Here is an 18451-nt window from a genome sequence, read left to right as displayed (position 1 = left end):
AATGTTATCCTTATTTTAATTAAAAGTAATAAGACATTAATAGCATTGCTTAAAAATCTTAGATTATCTCAAGAACTGCGGTAAAAAAAAGTAATTTATCATTCAAGGAACGTTTTTATCTTGTGATTACGGCACGAGCGGTTATGAAGTAGCTCAATTATTCCACTCACGTATATTTTTGTCAGATTTAGGTGCTTTTTAAGTGTTTTACTGTATAACAAGTACCTACTTTTTAAACAAGAGCAAGATAAGAAACAATAAAATGAAACCAGTTTAGTTATATTCTGTATTTTTAATATCTGTCTTTATCTCCGAGTTTATGAGGGTTACAATGAAACAAAAATAAAATTTTATGCAAAAATTATCACAATGGCTTTATTAAAGTATATAAATAGGTATACTTGTGACTTAATATGGACATTTATTTATTTACACATTATATACAAATTCACATAATATTCTACAGCAGTCTTATAGGATTTATTTACAATAATATGAAAAGAACGCCATTTATATCTAAGAATTACAAAAATAGGTTGAAATCTTAATTATTTGGTAAGCACGTTGATACAATTTACACAAGAAGCTTCGACTAAATATTTATATAAACCAAAGCGTAGACTAGACAAGGTAAGCTTGACCGGATTGCTGCGTGTCTATTATAGGAGGAGGCGGCGGCCAATGTCTGAATTCCCTCCTTCGATTTACATTACTACCCCCTAATTCTAGTGAAGAATAATCTGAATCGATCGATGAATAAATATGGTCGGATGGAGGCCTTCCATCGGGACCATATGGCGTATGTACATGTGATCGGCTCTCAACGTACTCAGGAGATCCATTCACACCGTTAGCGGATACTTGCATTTTATCAAACGAGAAAGATCTCAATGTTCCATTTTGAATACCACCACGCATATTGTAAGAATTAATATTACGCCTTAAACTAGATGATTTTGATCGATACGTCCTATCGGGTAACGCATATCTCACTTTTTCCCAAAATTTGTTCTGACCCCATTTAATTCTCGAACTAGTTTTTAAATACGGCCTTAAATCCGGATCACATTCCGCCTCGGTCATAACTGCACTTTCTTCTATTATGATTAACGTATAAATTCTAGTTTTAAGTATTTCATGTAACGCTTGCTTAAACTCAAATCGGGACCATTCAGTTTGAATAAAGTTCCTAGTTAGGACGAGAATAATGCGCTTAGAGGCTTCTGCTGCCTCGGGGAGCGGTAAAGTACATTGCATATAAGTGGTGCCGTGTTGAGGTATATCTCTATAATGTAGACACAAATTATATGACGGAGTCCCATTTTCTAATTCAGCCGCTAACGTTTGAATAACAAAGTCGTCATCCTTCGGGCTATAGCATACGTAAGCATCGTATAATTTGTCAGTGTCATCGTACGCTCCAGTGAGTGGAAACAATCTTATTCCACAATTTGAATAGAGCCATACACGTATTGTGTCTCTAAATAAGAAAATCACAAGGGTGACGAGTATTATTAGCAAAAATCCAGAAAATGCAGTTACAAGCATGGGAACGTAATTGGAAACTAAAACATTATCTATACCCGTGTCACCAGCGTAATAATCGCTACATATTGTGCCATTGAGATTAAGATCTTTTTTCTGTGGTTTTGCACTATCTATATCCCAGCACCATAACTTAGTTATGTCTTTAATCGTAACAACGTTTTCTGACAAATAACTTGTAAATCTTTGGAGATATCTACATTTGCAAGACCACATATTATCGCTTATTGCTAAACTATTAAGATTCCTATTAATACCCAGACTCCAAATCGAGAAGTCAACTAATTTATTGCCGTCTAATCTTAAAATTTTTAATGAATACAAGGTAGAGAATGTTGTATTACTAATGTATCTTAGAAAATTATTTTGCAAATACAGTTCATTCAGTTGCGATAAGTATTCGAATTCATAACCGTAAAGATGTGTCAGTTTATTGTCTGCAAGATTTAATATGACAAGAGAAGATAAACCAGCAAATGTTCTATTTTGTATGCTTTCCACTTCACTTGAATTTACATAAAGAGATCTCATGTTTTTTCTACCTATGAATGCATAATTTTGCAATTCTTTAAATTTATTTCCATCTAAATAGACCTCCGTAGCATCCATAGGTATTTTTTCTGGAAGATCAACTGCTTTTTGGGCGGAGCAATCTACTACATTTGTATGCCAAGTTGGGTCATGGTAACAAGAACAATTATTCGGGCATGTCATTTGACAGTCGCACGCTACATAGTCGCAGCAATGGCAGAGCGTGAAACAATGCGTTTCGTAAGTACACAAAAAGTCCGTCGCTTTTAAATTACTTAATGTTATATGCGTGACACTTCTAGTATGCGTCATTTTACATATCACATTTTCTAAGTCCATGATTCTAGGATATTGTCTAGAAGTAGTCATATTATTTATCAAAGGCAACCATTCCATTGAACAGTCGCAATCGATCGGATTACCACCTATGTAAAATTCTGGAAGTGATTTGTTCAATGAGACCGGAAACAATCGAAGGCTATTCAGATCTAAATGTGTTAAGTAATTTTGATACATATCAACTCTTGTCAAATTACGTTTATCCATAAAAGTGTTGACTTGAACATTTGTAATGCGATTATTATTTATAAATAAAACTTCAACGCTATTCGGAATTACTAAAGGCGATATTTCCGTAATACGATTACGACTCACGTCTAAAGTTGTTATCTTTATTTCACCTTGAAGTTTGTAATAGTTTCCTAAATGTTCAATATAATTACTGTGAATGTCAAGCCATTTAAGATTACTAGGCACAAATGCATAATCAAACCAAACTAAATGGTTCTCTGACAAATTCAACCACAACAAACTTAAAACAGATGAAAACACACCGTTAATATCGACGATAAAATTTCGATCCAATCTAATAGCTTCTAACTGTTTATTACGCTCAAAACAACCTCTTTCAATAGCTTGAATTTTATTTTTTGCAAGATTTAGCACTTGAAGACTTGGCAAGTCCCAGAACATACCCTTTGTTAAATTTCCAATTTGATTCTCAATCAATCTTAAGCCCGTTAATTGATCCAAGTTTTTAAATGACCCATTTTTTATATCTGTTATTAAATTTTCTCCAAGATCTAAAGTTTTTAAGAGGGATAATTCCCAAATAGCTTTAGGAACTTCCAATAATTGATTCGAACTCAGATCTAACTCTTTTAAATCCGAACAATTTTTAAAAGCTTTTGGATCAATGCTAACTAATAAATTATTATTTAAATTAAGCTTACTTAAGACAAATAAACCGTTAAATAACAATTCATCGATAGTATGTAAACGATTCTCGGCTAAGATTAGCGTATGTAAATTATACAGGGGCAAAAATGTATTTTCTTCGATATATCCAATTGAATTATTTCTTAAATCTAATATCTGAAGAACAAACAAATCTTTGAACGTCTTATTATCTATCCGCGTTAAGGCATTATTTGATAAATTTAATATAATTAATCGTATTAGTCCTACAAATGTTCCACCATCGATGTGAGCACTGGACAGTTGATTGTTTGATAAATCTAGCACAAAAAGTTGTTCTAAGCGATGAAACACACCCCTACCTAACTCAAATAATTGATTATCATTCAAATATATTTCACGCAATTCCTTCGTGTTGGCAAAAGTCCCTTCAGGTATAAATTGAAGATTATTATGTGAAATATTTAAAACTCTTAATGATATAAGTCCATTAAATATTTCACTAGAAATATCACTTATATTGTTATTTTGTAGTCTCAATTCTTGAAGTCTCCGAAGTGCTGCTATTTCAGAATCCTCGTTTAAAGTTTTGAGTTCATTGTAGCTTAAATCCAAACTTAGAATATCCAGTCCACAATTATTTCCCAATCCAATGCGGTCTATGTTTTTAATTTTATTATGTGTTAAATTCAGTTTCTGCAAATTATCCAATGGGCAAAATACATCAGATGGTATCACTTTTAAATTATTTTCACCCAAATCCAGCGATTGCAATTCACGCAATCCATTAAATGTTCCCAGAGAGAGCTCTAGGTTTTTATTCGAACTCCAATCATAGTTTTTTGACCGAATTGACAACTTTTTCAAGTCTCGTAATCCCTCAAAAGCATTGCCTGGTATTCTGAGTAATTTACAGTTATGTATTGATAAATCTTCGAGCTTCGAAAACTTTTGAAAATAATTTGCCACTAAATGGCTTTCAAACAAAAGCAGCTGGTTACATTCGATAAACAACCGGCTCGAATATTCAGCAGAAGTTATTGCTAAGCTAGATCCATTTGTTTCAAGAATTCGTACACTACATACTATTGTTTTATTCTCACTTTTGCAGTTACTTGTGTCACCTTTCGATGCATACGCTGCATTACAATCCAAAGTCACTAACAAAAAAGTCAGCAACAGTAACATTTTTCACACACATTTGTCCTTATTTACAAATTGATTTTTACTATTGGTTGTCAAAGTTCTAAGACAGCACGATACATGTTCACTTCACTGTTTTGTGTTTACGTCGCGGCGTGTTTACGGTGACTGCGCGGGGCAACGCAGACGCGTGCCGTTCTCATCGTGACTTGTGTCCAACTGACGAGCCGTCGAGCCGAGGTGTTTCGACTTTAGCCGAGAGTGGTGCTCAAAGCTGCCCCCGCCGTGCGCCCCGCAACCACCCTGTCATCCCCACATAGTTACACGTTGCATGGCGCCACTTGCGCACCCGACCACTCGCACAATTATGTAATGTTTTCTTAATCGAGCTTCCATATATCGGCCTAAAAAAAGGTAACGTACGCCTTTGGAATTATGAATTGGGTGGCATGCTTATATATTTACCGACGTGTCCAATAATTTATTCTGTATGCTTCTGTTTCTTTTCATTAATTATTTATTCAATGCTGACATTTATATTAAAATGCTTAATCCTTACCGTAAAAACTATTACGAATGCACTTTATAATTAGAAACGCGACAAAAATACAAAGTTAAAAGACATCAAAGAAAGAATGGGGGACACAGCTCAGGTATTGTTTCGACGTTAATTTCTTTTTGTTGTCACTTTATTGAATTCGAGACTCGCATGCTTTGTCGAAGATACCCAATAAAGCTTGTTTGGCGCTTGCCCCTTCACATATTTATGTAACATATTGAATTCTCAACTAGAGCTACTGTTCAGGGTACGGATTCCGGGAAGAGGTGTGAAGTTAGCGAGAGATAATTTGATTCCCTTGTTCGACACGTAAAGTCGCTTACGGCCTAACTAGAAGTTAGTATCGGGCGGAATGCCTCAAAAGTTTACAGCTGCATTGAGAGACTTCAACAAAATTGTTTGACCTTTAGGTACTTTTGTCCTCAATTCGGTGGAATCTATTATCGCACGTTTTTGTGCCGATATTTTAAAATTTGTGTTTTAAATTCTGGTGATATTTCTTATTGAGATCGTATTTCAATTTTTATTTAATTTTCATCATATAATTTTGAATTATTGTATAAGTAAAATATATACTTTACTCGAAACAGTGGATTTTAAAACAAAATTAATTAAATTATGTATTAAACCGTTGTATATAACCTAAAACGATAGCATGTAACATTGTGATATATTATCATGGAAGATTGAATTACAAAATATGTATACGTTGAGTGAAGCAAAAAACTTTTGTTGTTACGAACAACTTAAAAAGTGTTAGCCGACTTTTCCCTACTTAAGTGATAAAAAGCGATAACATCCACAAAAACACTTCAAGTAGTGTGATATCCCTAATATTAATGTCTTTTACTGAGCATTCTGTATCAAAACTTCCAGATGTCGAGAGTTCTTAGCGTTGGCTTGATAAATGACTTCGTACACTTTCGTGAAAGTTAGTAGTACGGGAATTTCATAATAATTTCGATTCAATTTCGTATAAATAAAAGTTGTAATATATCGTGTAAAGCTTGTACGCATGTGTTTGCTATGGTGATGAAATTGTGGTATCAATCTAAAATAAAAATGTGTGCGTGTACTTAGTGTACACACGTAAACTTCTTTATGACCTTATTTTTCAAAAAATAATTTACTATATGCAACTTTACAGAAATACGTCGAATCATGCGTGAAATGATGGCCCGTATCGGAAAAATGTCACGCGTAACGAAAAAATGTTACACTAAATTTTTTTCCAACCCCGATAAAGAAGTTTCACTTCAAATATCTTTATTAACAAAATACAGTATTATGTATGGGTACATAGCTTACAAAACTAAGTGAACATAAGCCGATCCTGTCAGGAACAGCGGCTTCTTCTACAAGCTTGTGTTGGAGAAATACTTTTATTTATATTATATAAAAAAATAGAATAAAATGATTTGTTTATTTGTCACACTTTGATGTCTGTACTCTCTGTTGATCTGCATTTATATTATGATTATTTACACCGGAAAATAATTAGTTTACATAGAATTTTGCTATTATTAATAATACTTTTAATCAATAACACAAATTCAAAGGATGTCGAGATGAAGTCTCATTAGCAAAAAACACACACGAGCTATTCCCGCCTAAAATATTCTAAATCCCCTCACCGTACTGCGTCATCAGTTTTTCACTGTATTTTCTATATCTGTAGCCTATCACTAGCGTGTACGTGACAAGGCTGGCAATGACGTCTCACTAACTTGGTTCCGTATCATCTTTATCGAATTATTCAGATATCGGATAGTTTGGGCAATCTTGTATGTTTCTATTTTGGGGCTGTTCTTTACGGGGTGTGACTTGTATTCGTGATCTGTTGTATGTTTTGATGTATGGATGAATACGTTTTTATAAAACACTTTGAGTAAAATTCTACAATGGATTATATAATATCTATAAACTGAATACTGCGTTATGTGTTATGATGTAGGTATCTAGAGACGATTTAAATTTTTATAATTGTTGCAACTTCTTCAAGCTTGTTGTTAGTCTTGTAATTTTTTGAGCGTGCTTCCAATTGGTTTTTCGACATAAATTCCAATACTACATCCTATTGAATTTGGAATATATCAATTCAATTACAATAGCATATACACCTATACCTACATAATAATTTTGATATCAAATTCCAAACTTAACTGAACCACATTACCAATACGTAGGTAAACCTCGATGCTACATTAGCAAAAATGTATTCCAAGTATAGTTGCAATTATATCAATGGCTATTAAAACCAGTGCTAGTCAGAGGCAGTTCAAAGCTCCTGTTATCTATTCTGATATTAACGCATTGCCACCGTACATCGCTGGTTAGATCGTAGCAAGCAGATTGTGGAGAATACATTAAGTTTATTTCATTCGCACGGCACATAATATATGAATGTATAGATCAGATAATTGTAGACGCCGATTATATTTATTGGTGAATATTTCAGGTTTCGGATGTGAGAAACAGTTCTATATTTCATGCCAATAAGAATGTATAGGTTAAAATATAAGAAGCCATGAGGAATAAGAAGTTCGTTTATTCTAATCAGACGTTTAATAATTCGTGAACATTTTCGTCTAATAAATTCTGCAAGTAAAGGAACTTAAGTAAATAAATTATATTCTCATTCCAGTTGTACTTTTACAATTATTTCTCCAAATTGGACAAGAACTTAACGCAGTATCTAAAACACTATTGCGCACACATAACAATTTATTATCTGACCTAAAACGCCGCTTCACGTTTAAAATTTGGAACTTTCTGGAAGCATATAATATTCTTTGAGCACATTATATTCAAGTCTCGGAATTGCGTGCGCTTATCGCAAATCTGCTCTAATCGCCACCTGCGGCTGATACATTCGAACTGCGACAAGACCTGATCGCGTGTTCTATTCAAATTCTATACAACGCCACTGAATTTGGTTCGAACTGTCTTGTTAGAACTTATATTTGCTTTGGTGTGTGTGGCGCGCATAATTATTAGCGGTAGAATGGTAGAAGGAATGAATGAGGTTAATATGGTAGTACTAATATAAGTAAATAAGTATTTACTTATGAAGTCATAATATATGTATCATAAGGGAGAGGGAGGAAGGATAGTTCTGTGTATCCGTCTTTTGTCAGTGAGTGTCCATGTCCATCTTCATTTCTGAAAAGAAAAATTAAATGGATTAATAACTCGCATTACAAACTTGAAAACTGACTTACAGACGTATTCTTTTTTTATTGGATATTAAGGTATGTAAATGAAAAATTATTACTATCTATTTTATACCAAGACTATTACTGGTATATAGTGCCAGAAAGGTGAACGTTAACTTATGGAAAATAAGTTTAAATAAATTCTAAACCAATTTAGATAAGTATGCATTGTTTTGGAACGCGTGCTCTACCAAAAATGGTAAAAAGCAGTGTAGTTTCTCACCTAAATGTGAAATTAATTCACACTTCATCAGATATTGCGAAGGGTCCCTAGAGGCGTTATAGCTTACCATATCTACAATCAGAACTTACAGACAATACGAATTCAGAACACAAATCTGTTGGAGATAACCTCTGATAGCGATAACCATTTCAATGCTAATGGTTACATATTGCTAAAGTTTGTGTGTTTCTCGTAATGACGTTATAGAATAAGTCGATTATAATATATGCTACAACTTGGACTATTATTACTATTTTACTGTTATAGATGAAGTTAAAAGTGGGTATAAAATTACAATAAAATGCAGATTAAATATCTTTTTAATGTGCTCATCATATTTTATTGATTAAACATATTAATGTAGAGCTGCATGGAACACAAAATATTCAAAATAATAATATATATTTTCTTACTATATCTCTTATATTATTACCATGCACAACAAATAATGGTTTCCAATAAAGCTCCCATCATACCTTTTTTCTCTTTTTTGCTATTCGAAATCTCGTAAATGTTTCATTAAGAGATACCCACAAATAAGAGATAAACCGCAGTTCCAATCTAATACTAATCAGCTAAAACACGAACCCCAATGTAGTGCAAGCCCAAGGCGCTGCAAAAAGTTTCTTTGCCAGCAAAGCTCGCAACAGGAAGCCTAGTTGCACAACACTAGGAAATTAAAGGCGTTCACATTATGTAATTGAGTTCTCGCGTAGGATATTACGAGAAGATTGCTCGTCAACTCGAGTTCTCGCTTCAATCACTTCGAATAGTTCCAATAGTTTGAGCGTTGATTAAGCAGAATCGGTTCAGTGGGACAGTAGGGACGTAGAATCGATTAGAACGAAGGCTGAATGCATGATTCGATTTTGGATTCCATTCACGTGTGAATTTATAATATAATTGTTCAATTTTCAATCAAAAGCTGTTTGAAATCGGAATATTTTAAACAAACAATATTCGGTCTGTATAAATTAAATACGTATCGGATTTACAATCGTCGTGTGCAATGATTCTTTCAGAACAATACCTACATTTGATTTAATAATTTTAGTTTTACACACATTATGTATTTAAACATGTTATTAATTTGTATCTAAGAATTAAAATAATGTTATTTCTGATTAAATCGAAATACATAGATTATTATTGTTTAACTTCTATCTTTTAATACAGATGGGTTACACAAACAGCTTTGCAGATGTTTGACGCCCACGTCTTTCTTCGCAGACGTAGACGTAAATTTTAACTGTGAACTAACACAATTTCTCATTGATAAATACAATTTAGGGTAGATCGGTAGATTTCAAATCCTTTAATTACACCCAAAACTTATTAAAGTTTATAAATTTCATAAGATCTTGCAAATAAAATTTAAGCGTTCGGTATTTACCGATGGAGTACGTTTCAACTTGTACAAAGTTTGTATTTACGTTTAGCTCAGATCAAAGGTTCATTAAAACTCCTGTAGAGGCTTTAATTGCAACATATTTGATGTCACGGCTTGTTTACACCGATTATTTTGCTTATTAAACTTTAAATTGTGTGTTTCGGGAATGATATATTATTATGCAGATAAAATATTGATGAAGCTTTCGCATGAACTGTTTAAATGGTGTAGTGGAAATACTAAATTGCAAGGATCATTTAAATTTTATTTTTATGTGTCATTTTATTATGGTTCATATTTCGATATTCACACACGACTTAATCGTAGCAGTATTTACACAGTGTTTGTTCTTATATTTGATTATAACAATATCAACTGATTCCATTTAGTAATTTATTTAACTCATTGAGCAACCAGCGGCCCGATCGGTCCACGACACAATAGATTTTCTATTGTGTCTGTGATTCCGGAGGCTGAGTTATTAATTCCAACCTTTCGTAGCAAATACGCATCCAAATGGATCCTTCCATGGCAATAAGATATTGCTTATATTATTTAGAAATCTGTTAAATATCCTCAGAAACAAAAATCGTAGCATAGACTGCGTTTAGATGTTAAAGAAAGACAAAGAAAACAATATGGAGGATATGGACATGGAAGAAAAGATACGATTCTAATGTTGAAGAAAATTAGAGTAATTTCAATGTCGTTCTAAGTCAGACGTATAAGTAATTAATAATTTTTCATTTCTTATTATAAGATGTGTACAAACTATGCTATTCAACATCTCAATAAATATAATATCCATGTAATTCCCTATACCGGCACTAGAGCTTGTTACGTAGTGTTTGCAGTTAATTATGATAATGGATTGCAGTATACACAGTCCCTGGATTTGTTTGCGTTGCGTGCTCGAATATTTGTAATTCGTAGTGGCTTGAGGTGTCTCGTGTAGAGTGTAGAGGGAACTGAATGAACCCCAGGTGAGGAATTTTAAAAGGTTGCTGGTAATTAAATTGATGTAGTATGAGCGTGTGTGAAATTATCTGTTGAAGGGTTAGTAATGATTATTAGTAGGATTATTGAAAGGTGTGAGCTTGATCACCCCTTCTGTTATTTATTGATCGGAATTATGAGGGAATTCTGAATTGAATCAATATTTATAAACATTTACTTGTGTGTTTATGTAACACTAGTTATATTACATAGATCATGGTTATAGTATTTGTAGATTTCAGAACGATGTAGGTTATGCTATAAGCATTTTTTTTTGTTGCGATAAAAAATAAGTTACATGTTTATATGATCAAGGAAACTAATAACAAGACATTCCTATCATTATTTTGCATTATGATGTTAAGGGATAGGAATTTACTGCATTTTCTTGCTATAATAATTATACTATCGGTCCAATTACATTAGACAATAAAGTTTCAATACCTAGGAAGCGTTCATAAAGTTATAAAAGAAGCAATAACAATAAGAAGGTCCGTTACAACCAACTGTACATTTATTCGAAACAACTGCACCTAATGCTCCAGCTAAGGCTTAGATTACACTTTACACGTTCTATTCAACAAATAGCCTCAGAATTGCGTGTAAACCCGCCTTAACGTTAAGCAAAACTATAACAGTAAATATCTTCATAATAGCCGGTGTAATCGTATATCCGTACGTTCATGACTAAAATAATTCTATTCATTAAATTATTTTTTAAATTATATATTTTAATGCTTGATGTAATCGGGTGAAATTCAATAAAAGTATGTGGAGTTATTGTCAGCAGTCACGCATACGTTATTACAGCTATAAACAGGTTGTTGACTACAATAAAAAGTTTATACAAATAAATGGGACGGCTGTAAAACGCGATGGCTTTTCGTGTAAAATAGAACACAATTTCCGGATAAAGATAATCCAGTGTTTAAACGATTTGATTCGTGAAGGAATGAAGAACAAGCAGAGGTTAGTTTACGCGGAGTTACTATTTTATGTACCTACTTATAGTAAATTTTTCTGACTACATTTATATGACATGATGTAACTAAACTTATGGTTTTCTTACATATTATAATAATAACTTATACTAATATTATAAAGCTGAAGAGTTTGTTTGTTTGAACGCGCTAATCTCAGGAACTACTGGTCTGATTTGAAAAATACTTTCGGTGGCCCATTTTATAGAGTGAGGATAAAGGCTATTTTATATTATCATCACGCTAAGACCAACAGGAGTGGAATACTGCGGGCAAAACCACGGGGCACAACTAGTCACAAATAACTGTAAAGGGCATTATTTTGAAACAATAAAAACACAATCACTGTCACTGTGAGACACGAAAGGTTTATACGGTTTCTACTTAATCGAACCGAATCGTGAGACTTATTTTATACAAAAAAAAAACTGCGCAAATATTTTGAAATAAATTGACATACCTTTTATCGATTTTACAAAAGGCACCTGAAATCTGACTCACTTAAATTATTTAAATCCAACGTAAAGTCAGAAAATTTTGGAATTTGAATTGAGCTTAATAAAAACTGAACAATGCTTTGATTTATATACGCTTTACAAACACTATGGCACCGTTTGCCCTTTACATATACTATGCGTGGCAATTCGTTTTGCAAATTTAGAATAAGAAATCTGTAGAGCCGAACTTGAGCCAAAATAATTGAATGTGAATATAAAATGATCTAACGCGACTCTTATGCTCTACGTATCATTAGTAATTCCTGAGTATAATTCCTGAGTAGGTACCTACTCAGGAATTTAGGACACTTTAAAGAACTTGCACTGAAGCTAATATTCACTTTTGTAACACCCTCTCTAGACTGATAAGCTCTAGTAAGTTTTATTTAACGAGCTATTTCTAAAAATGATCTCAGTCTTACTCTATGTGAATGTTTGTACATAAAACTTTTGTTCAACAAAATTTCTTATGGTTACTAATTACATTAATTCTGTTAAAATTCTGCAGTATCCAGTATAGAAGTCTGCAAAAATAATGTAAACATTTTTTTTAATATAACGTTACTCCACATATTTTCCTGTTCCGCTCACCGCCACATCGATGTTACGCGGTCACCGGCTGCACGTGACGATGGAAATATATTGATTGAAAACTAAAATCCGCGGGAGCCGGCTCTAAGCCAGCCCGCTGTTTTTACCGTCGCTCAGCTAACAGAAATATGAGTTTTTAACGAAAACTTTTATTTCATAATCTGCTAGCTTTTTCGCAATCCGCATGCAGTATCCGTGTGGGCATGGATGTGTTAATGAATTTCTGTTCTAAAAAACTATGGAGCGGCTTTGATGTTCAGTTTACAGGGCGATTAGTTTTTTCACGTTAGTTACTTTTTCGAAAAGTGAGAAAGATAAAAAACCGGGATGTACTCGTATAACAAGTACGCTAAATAACTTTTAAAATATAGAGCTATAAATTGTTTCTTTATACAAAAAAATATTATATTCTTGTGAATAACAAACATTGTACAAAAACATCGCAAAAGCAACCGCTGCAAAAACACAGAACCAAAAACAACGAGTCGTACATTACGACCAAATTTTGTGGCAACGGAAAAACGTCTCAAAAAAGCGAACGCATTGTTTTGAGTCGTTTACAAACAAAGAATCAGTAAAACATCGCTGCCCAAAAAACCGGAATTCGATGTCATAATATATTTCGGTACTGAACTAAGTGTGAAATACTGTCGTTCAATATTTATAAGCGTTTTTTGTTTTATTTATTCACGGAGCACGCTCTGGGGACAAAAGGTTGCCTTTTCACCTTCTTTTTGAATCTGCATTCGTTTTGGACATCTTAGCTTGTTATAAATAATGCATTATCACGCGGGCGGTCAGAGGGAATAAAATTATTTTAATATGATAACATCGATTTTGTTGTGTTCAGCGCTTTTGGATCACGTTCTGGGACAAAGTAATGTTGAAATAGCCGCGGAGTATTTCACAAGTTATTTTATAGATTATTTTTATAGTTGGAGACAATGGTCGCCTTACATTTTTCGCTTTATAGGGAACTGTAGATAGCATGGAATGTAGATTATAGATATTAGTGCGATACGCACTGAAAATGTTCATGATACATGCTTTCGTAGCAAATAGTTACTTCGAAACCGAAAAGGTGTTAATTTTTAAAAACTAAATTTAAGTAATTCGATCCTGAAATAAATCCATACTAACATTATAAATGCGAAAGTATATCTCAGTCTGTCTGTCTGTTACTCAATCACGCCTAAACTACTGAACCAATTTGCATGAAATTTGGTATAGAGATATTTTGATACCCGAGAAAGGGCAAAGGCTACTTTTTACCCAGGAAATCGGATAGGTTTTATCCCGGAAATCCCACGGGAACGGGAATCATGTAGGTTTTTCTTTGACTGCACGGGCGAAGCTGCGGGTGAAAAGCTAGTGTTCTTATAAAGCTCGACTTCTAAGCAAGCGAGTGATAAATTAAAAATACACAGCCACAAAATCACCAATTCTACTATATGCTAGTCTTAAGAAAACTTAATCATACTTAAAGCTGGCTATAAAAACAGGTACACCAGGAACGAAGCATCGTTCCGTTTAATTAGAATGCAAATTTAATAGCCTACAGAGATTTACATGTCAATAGGTACCAAAATAAGGTAATCTGAGGCACAAAGGATTTTGATACCGTTGCTTGGGAACTAAGCGTATCGATTTATAACGCTCTGAATATCAATATTGTGTAACCTGGATATAACAATATAGATGACCTTATTTCACGCCAAGAAAATTCAAGTTTACTTTTATATACATCGATTTATGTAGTATAGGTACGTTATTAAAATGATGAGTATCGCTAAAACTTATTAGTCAGTAAAGACTCGGGTCACGATGTTAATATACGGAATGCGAGATGTAAAAGTATGAGAGTAAGTAGGAAAGCTGATGAAAAATGGCATTGTAAAAGAAAATAAAATGGAGCGTAGAATACAACTAACAATTTATTGATGCACCGCATGCTTTAACTGTACTCGCATGAAACAATCATAATAGTATCTGGACAGTTATAGTAGACCAACGAATATACTGGAGATATTTAAATCTCATTCATCTTGCGCATTCTTCAGTTTGATTAGATTTAGATAGATAATATAGACTTTAAATATAAACTAATTGAATTATGAAAATAAATTTAAAAACACAAGAATAGTAATAGCAGTAAACCATTTCAATTTAGAACTATATTTATAGCAGTACTATATTCATATTTACAAACGAGCTTGTAATTTCAGAGCTCACTTAAAACAGCGGGAGTATTAAAATTAAAATGTTCTAAATATTTTTATTGTTCCCGCAATATGAGCGCGAGGTTCGCTTTTCATCTATATTAAAATCTAATGAAGATTCACTGGCAACTGCAGCAAAAATCTTGTTAACGTTCACCCACATAGTCTGGATTAAAATATTTTAATAACTCATAAATAATCGTTGTTTAAATTTAGTTTTAAAGGTAACCTTGTTGATATTATTTTGCATTATGCAAAAATGTTATAAATAAAATATTCTTATTTTGTCTTGTACTTTATTGTACATGAAAATTGGAATTTTGTATTTTATTCAAGTCCTTTTTGCAGATATTAAAAAAGTTTTACAAAATACTATACTTTATCATTTAACCAAATAAATTAATAGTTAATATTATATCCGAATTGCTCACGTCAATCTCTGAAAAGCTCTTATATTATTATTTATTACTATTCTGCAACTGATTTACCTTTAGTATGTTCGAATATTCCGTCCTTTGGGCTCTGATAGAGTTAAAATAGGAACATTGCTTGTGTATAAGTATCCATGTGCAATATTATAAGGTAATATTTTTTACATAATATTATTATTATGGTTTTCTATGAGATACAACTCCAAGTTTACTAAAACTGTGTTTTTTACTAATCTAATAATTCACTGCAGATGTAATCAGATTACCAAAGTCAACCTTGAATGAATAACCTTAACTTAAGTACTCTTAATTTTCTGAGATAAATCGTTATAAGGAAAGTCGAGTATAAAGTGGGCGTATTGGAGTGAAAACAATAAATAGACATTGGAAGTGCACATTTGCGTACATAAAGTCATAAATTCCAAAAGTAAAAATCGTAAACTAAGAAAACAAGATATCATTTTAATTACCGATTATATGAAAATAAAGATAAAACTAAATAAATTGAGGCAACTTTATGAGATACTTAATAAATAACATGCGAATGGCATTAGCGTTATTACACTTTTATAGTAGATTTAATGAAAGACTGATGGATACGGATCTCATTACCCTGTTCTTAATAATATACGCTGTATTTTCAATGTTGTGTCCATTAGACATTGTTTGATTGATAATTATCTAGTGGCGTAATAAAAGGGGTTTGTGAGCGTTATATTGTCGAGTGCAATATATGCAATGCAATATAAAAAATAGAAGCTATAAAATAGGAACATTAAGTACCTACACATAATATTTTACATAATGTATCGAATTCTTTAGCTATTTATTTTTAGAGGTTATTTAATATATATATATATATATATATAAATACCAACTTGGGCACTAAGTTGATCCAGCCCGACTGCCGTGCATTCCTGACTCCACCTTTTCCCCCATATTACTCGACTCCGGTTGCATAGATCTTACCCGGAGTGGCAACGGCGCAAATTTTTGGGCGATGTTGCCAAACGTATTCGTGGAGAAATTGATATACTCAACATTTTTATTGCTAAGATCTTGAACTGAATCGACTCCGTAACGGCCGAAATTCAGAAACCCATAAACACTTGTTGACTCCGTTTTATATACCAAATCCAAAGTCGTATGTTGATCAGATCCATATATATTATCAAAATTACAGCTTTATTTGATCCGACAAAACGAAACTGTATATTAAGTAACGTAGATAAATTTTTCGTAAACACTACAGTATTTGTTGGCTCTGTACACAAACATATTATAGTTAGCTAATGTTCCATACATTGCTAAATCCGCCTAGACTAGACGAACTCGACTCCGTAACGGTTCAAATTTTGAAATGCTCAAACACTTCTTGACTCCGTTTTATACACCAAATCATTAGTCGTATGTTGATCTGTTCCATTTATATGCACTTGCATGACATTGACATGAGGATATGAAATTAGGGCTAGCAAAAAATCTCCTAAGTTTTATGGTAGTTGAAGAAGTCGACCGTAATTCAATTGAAACTTACAGAAAACGTTGTGAAACTAAAAATACGGAACCCTAAAAAGATACCTACCTACCTCTTGAATCAGGGCAACTCTTTGGCGAACGCTACACGTAAGATCCATATTGTGATCCGTCAATATTTACTATCGGATTACGATATTTATTGACGTGTAGGGTAGTGTATTGACGAATCACAATATATTATCGCTGGATTTCTGGAAATCCTTGTGATCTGATCCCAGGACCTAGATCGCTATATTTATCTTGCCGTCATCACGTCTGGCTCGTACAAAGAACGCTTCAGTACTGACGCGATACGTATTGATGGTGTAGGGTGTGCTGTGATCCTTCCCAAGATACATCAGTAAATATCAGGATAATTATCATAATATTTATTGACGTGTAGCGTTCGCCTTTGCCCTGAAATAATTAAAATGTTAGATTTAGGTCAAACAAATGACGACTCATATTCCTGCACAAATTATCCATTGCGGAGTAAATATGAGTGTACGCAGATCGCCAACATGCAGTGGGTACTGCCGGTGGATCGCATCCCGATCTATCGAAGATTCGAAGCTAAGTTCGTTTTCTACGAGTTCTACGCCAACTGATACTCAAATTACTTACAGAAAACGGAAACAACCGTTAGAACAAGATTGCAGATTTAGTGACGATATGAAGGATATTCGGTTGGAGTTGAGCAGTATTAGTACATTACTTGAAAAATATGTATGCTCAAATGAACAAATAGTAAACAAAATTCATGAAAACATTTCTGAGATAAAAACACAAATTGCCGAAATTAAATCGTCCAACGAACAATCATTGAATTTAATTCGCCAAAATACGAATCAAATCAATGAAATTAAGTCATCAGCATGTATGATAATTAGGTACTGAACAAAACATATTGAAGAGTACTATTTCTCAATTAGAATCCCAGATAAACCAGGGTGAGAGTAAAATAAAATCACTGGAATTAAATCTTCAATCAATAAATCAGTCAGCCAATCCATCGGGTTTTACGTCTAAAAATCAACTTCATATAAATGAACATTTAATCAAGGAACTACGGGACAGAAAAAAATGTAATTTTTGCTGGTTTCCCAGAATCGACATCTTATAACTCAGAGGAGAGGATATCTAAATACAACTACGAAATTTTAAAAATTACCTCACTAATAAGTTCAGACCTACCGAAGCCAGTAAAAATATATAATTATAAATAAGCTTAATTCAAACTGTAGTACAGGTCTTGATGGTATTACTACAAAAGCAATTAAATGCATCAAAGAAAAATTAAATCATACCTTAAGCGACTGTTTTAACCAAGCCATAAGTCAAAGACGTTTTCCGGACTCGTTAAAAATAGTGAAGGTAACTCCTATCTGTAAGAGTGGCTCAAAATTTGAACCTGGT

The 18451-nt window shown here is 33.1% G+C and overlaps 1 protein-coding gene across 1 annotated transcript; it reads right to left on the bottom strand.

The window, feature by feature from the left end:
• Nucleotides 1-277: 277 nt before the first annotated feature.
• Nucleotides 278-4895, bottom strand: LOC123696797 (toll-like receptor 7). Its single transcript, XM_045643164.1, has one exon. The coding sequence runs from the start codon at nucleotides 4459-4461 to the stop codon at nucleotides 622-624; it is 3840 nt and encodes a 1279-aa protein (XP_045499120.1). The 5' UTR covers nucleotides 4462-4895; the 3' UTR covers nucleotides 278-621.
• Nucleotides 4896-18451: the final 13556 nt, after the last annotated feature.

Source organism: Colias croceus, chromosome 13, assembly GCF_905220415.1.
Source record: "Colias croceus chromosome 13, ilColCroc2.1".
Taxonomy (NCBI): Eukaryota; Metazoa; Arthropoda; class Insecta; order Lepidoptera; family Pieridae; genus Colias; species Colias croceus.
This window is presented reverse-complemented; position numbering and strand designations above follow the sequence as displayed.

Excerpts from the sequence above, each read along its gene's own strand:
- LOC123696797 (XM_045643164.1), bottom strand. The coding sequence starts at position 4,461 with ATGTTACTGTTGCTGACTTTTTTGTTAGTGACTTTGGATTGTAATGCA.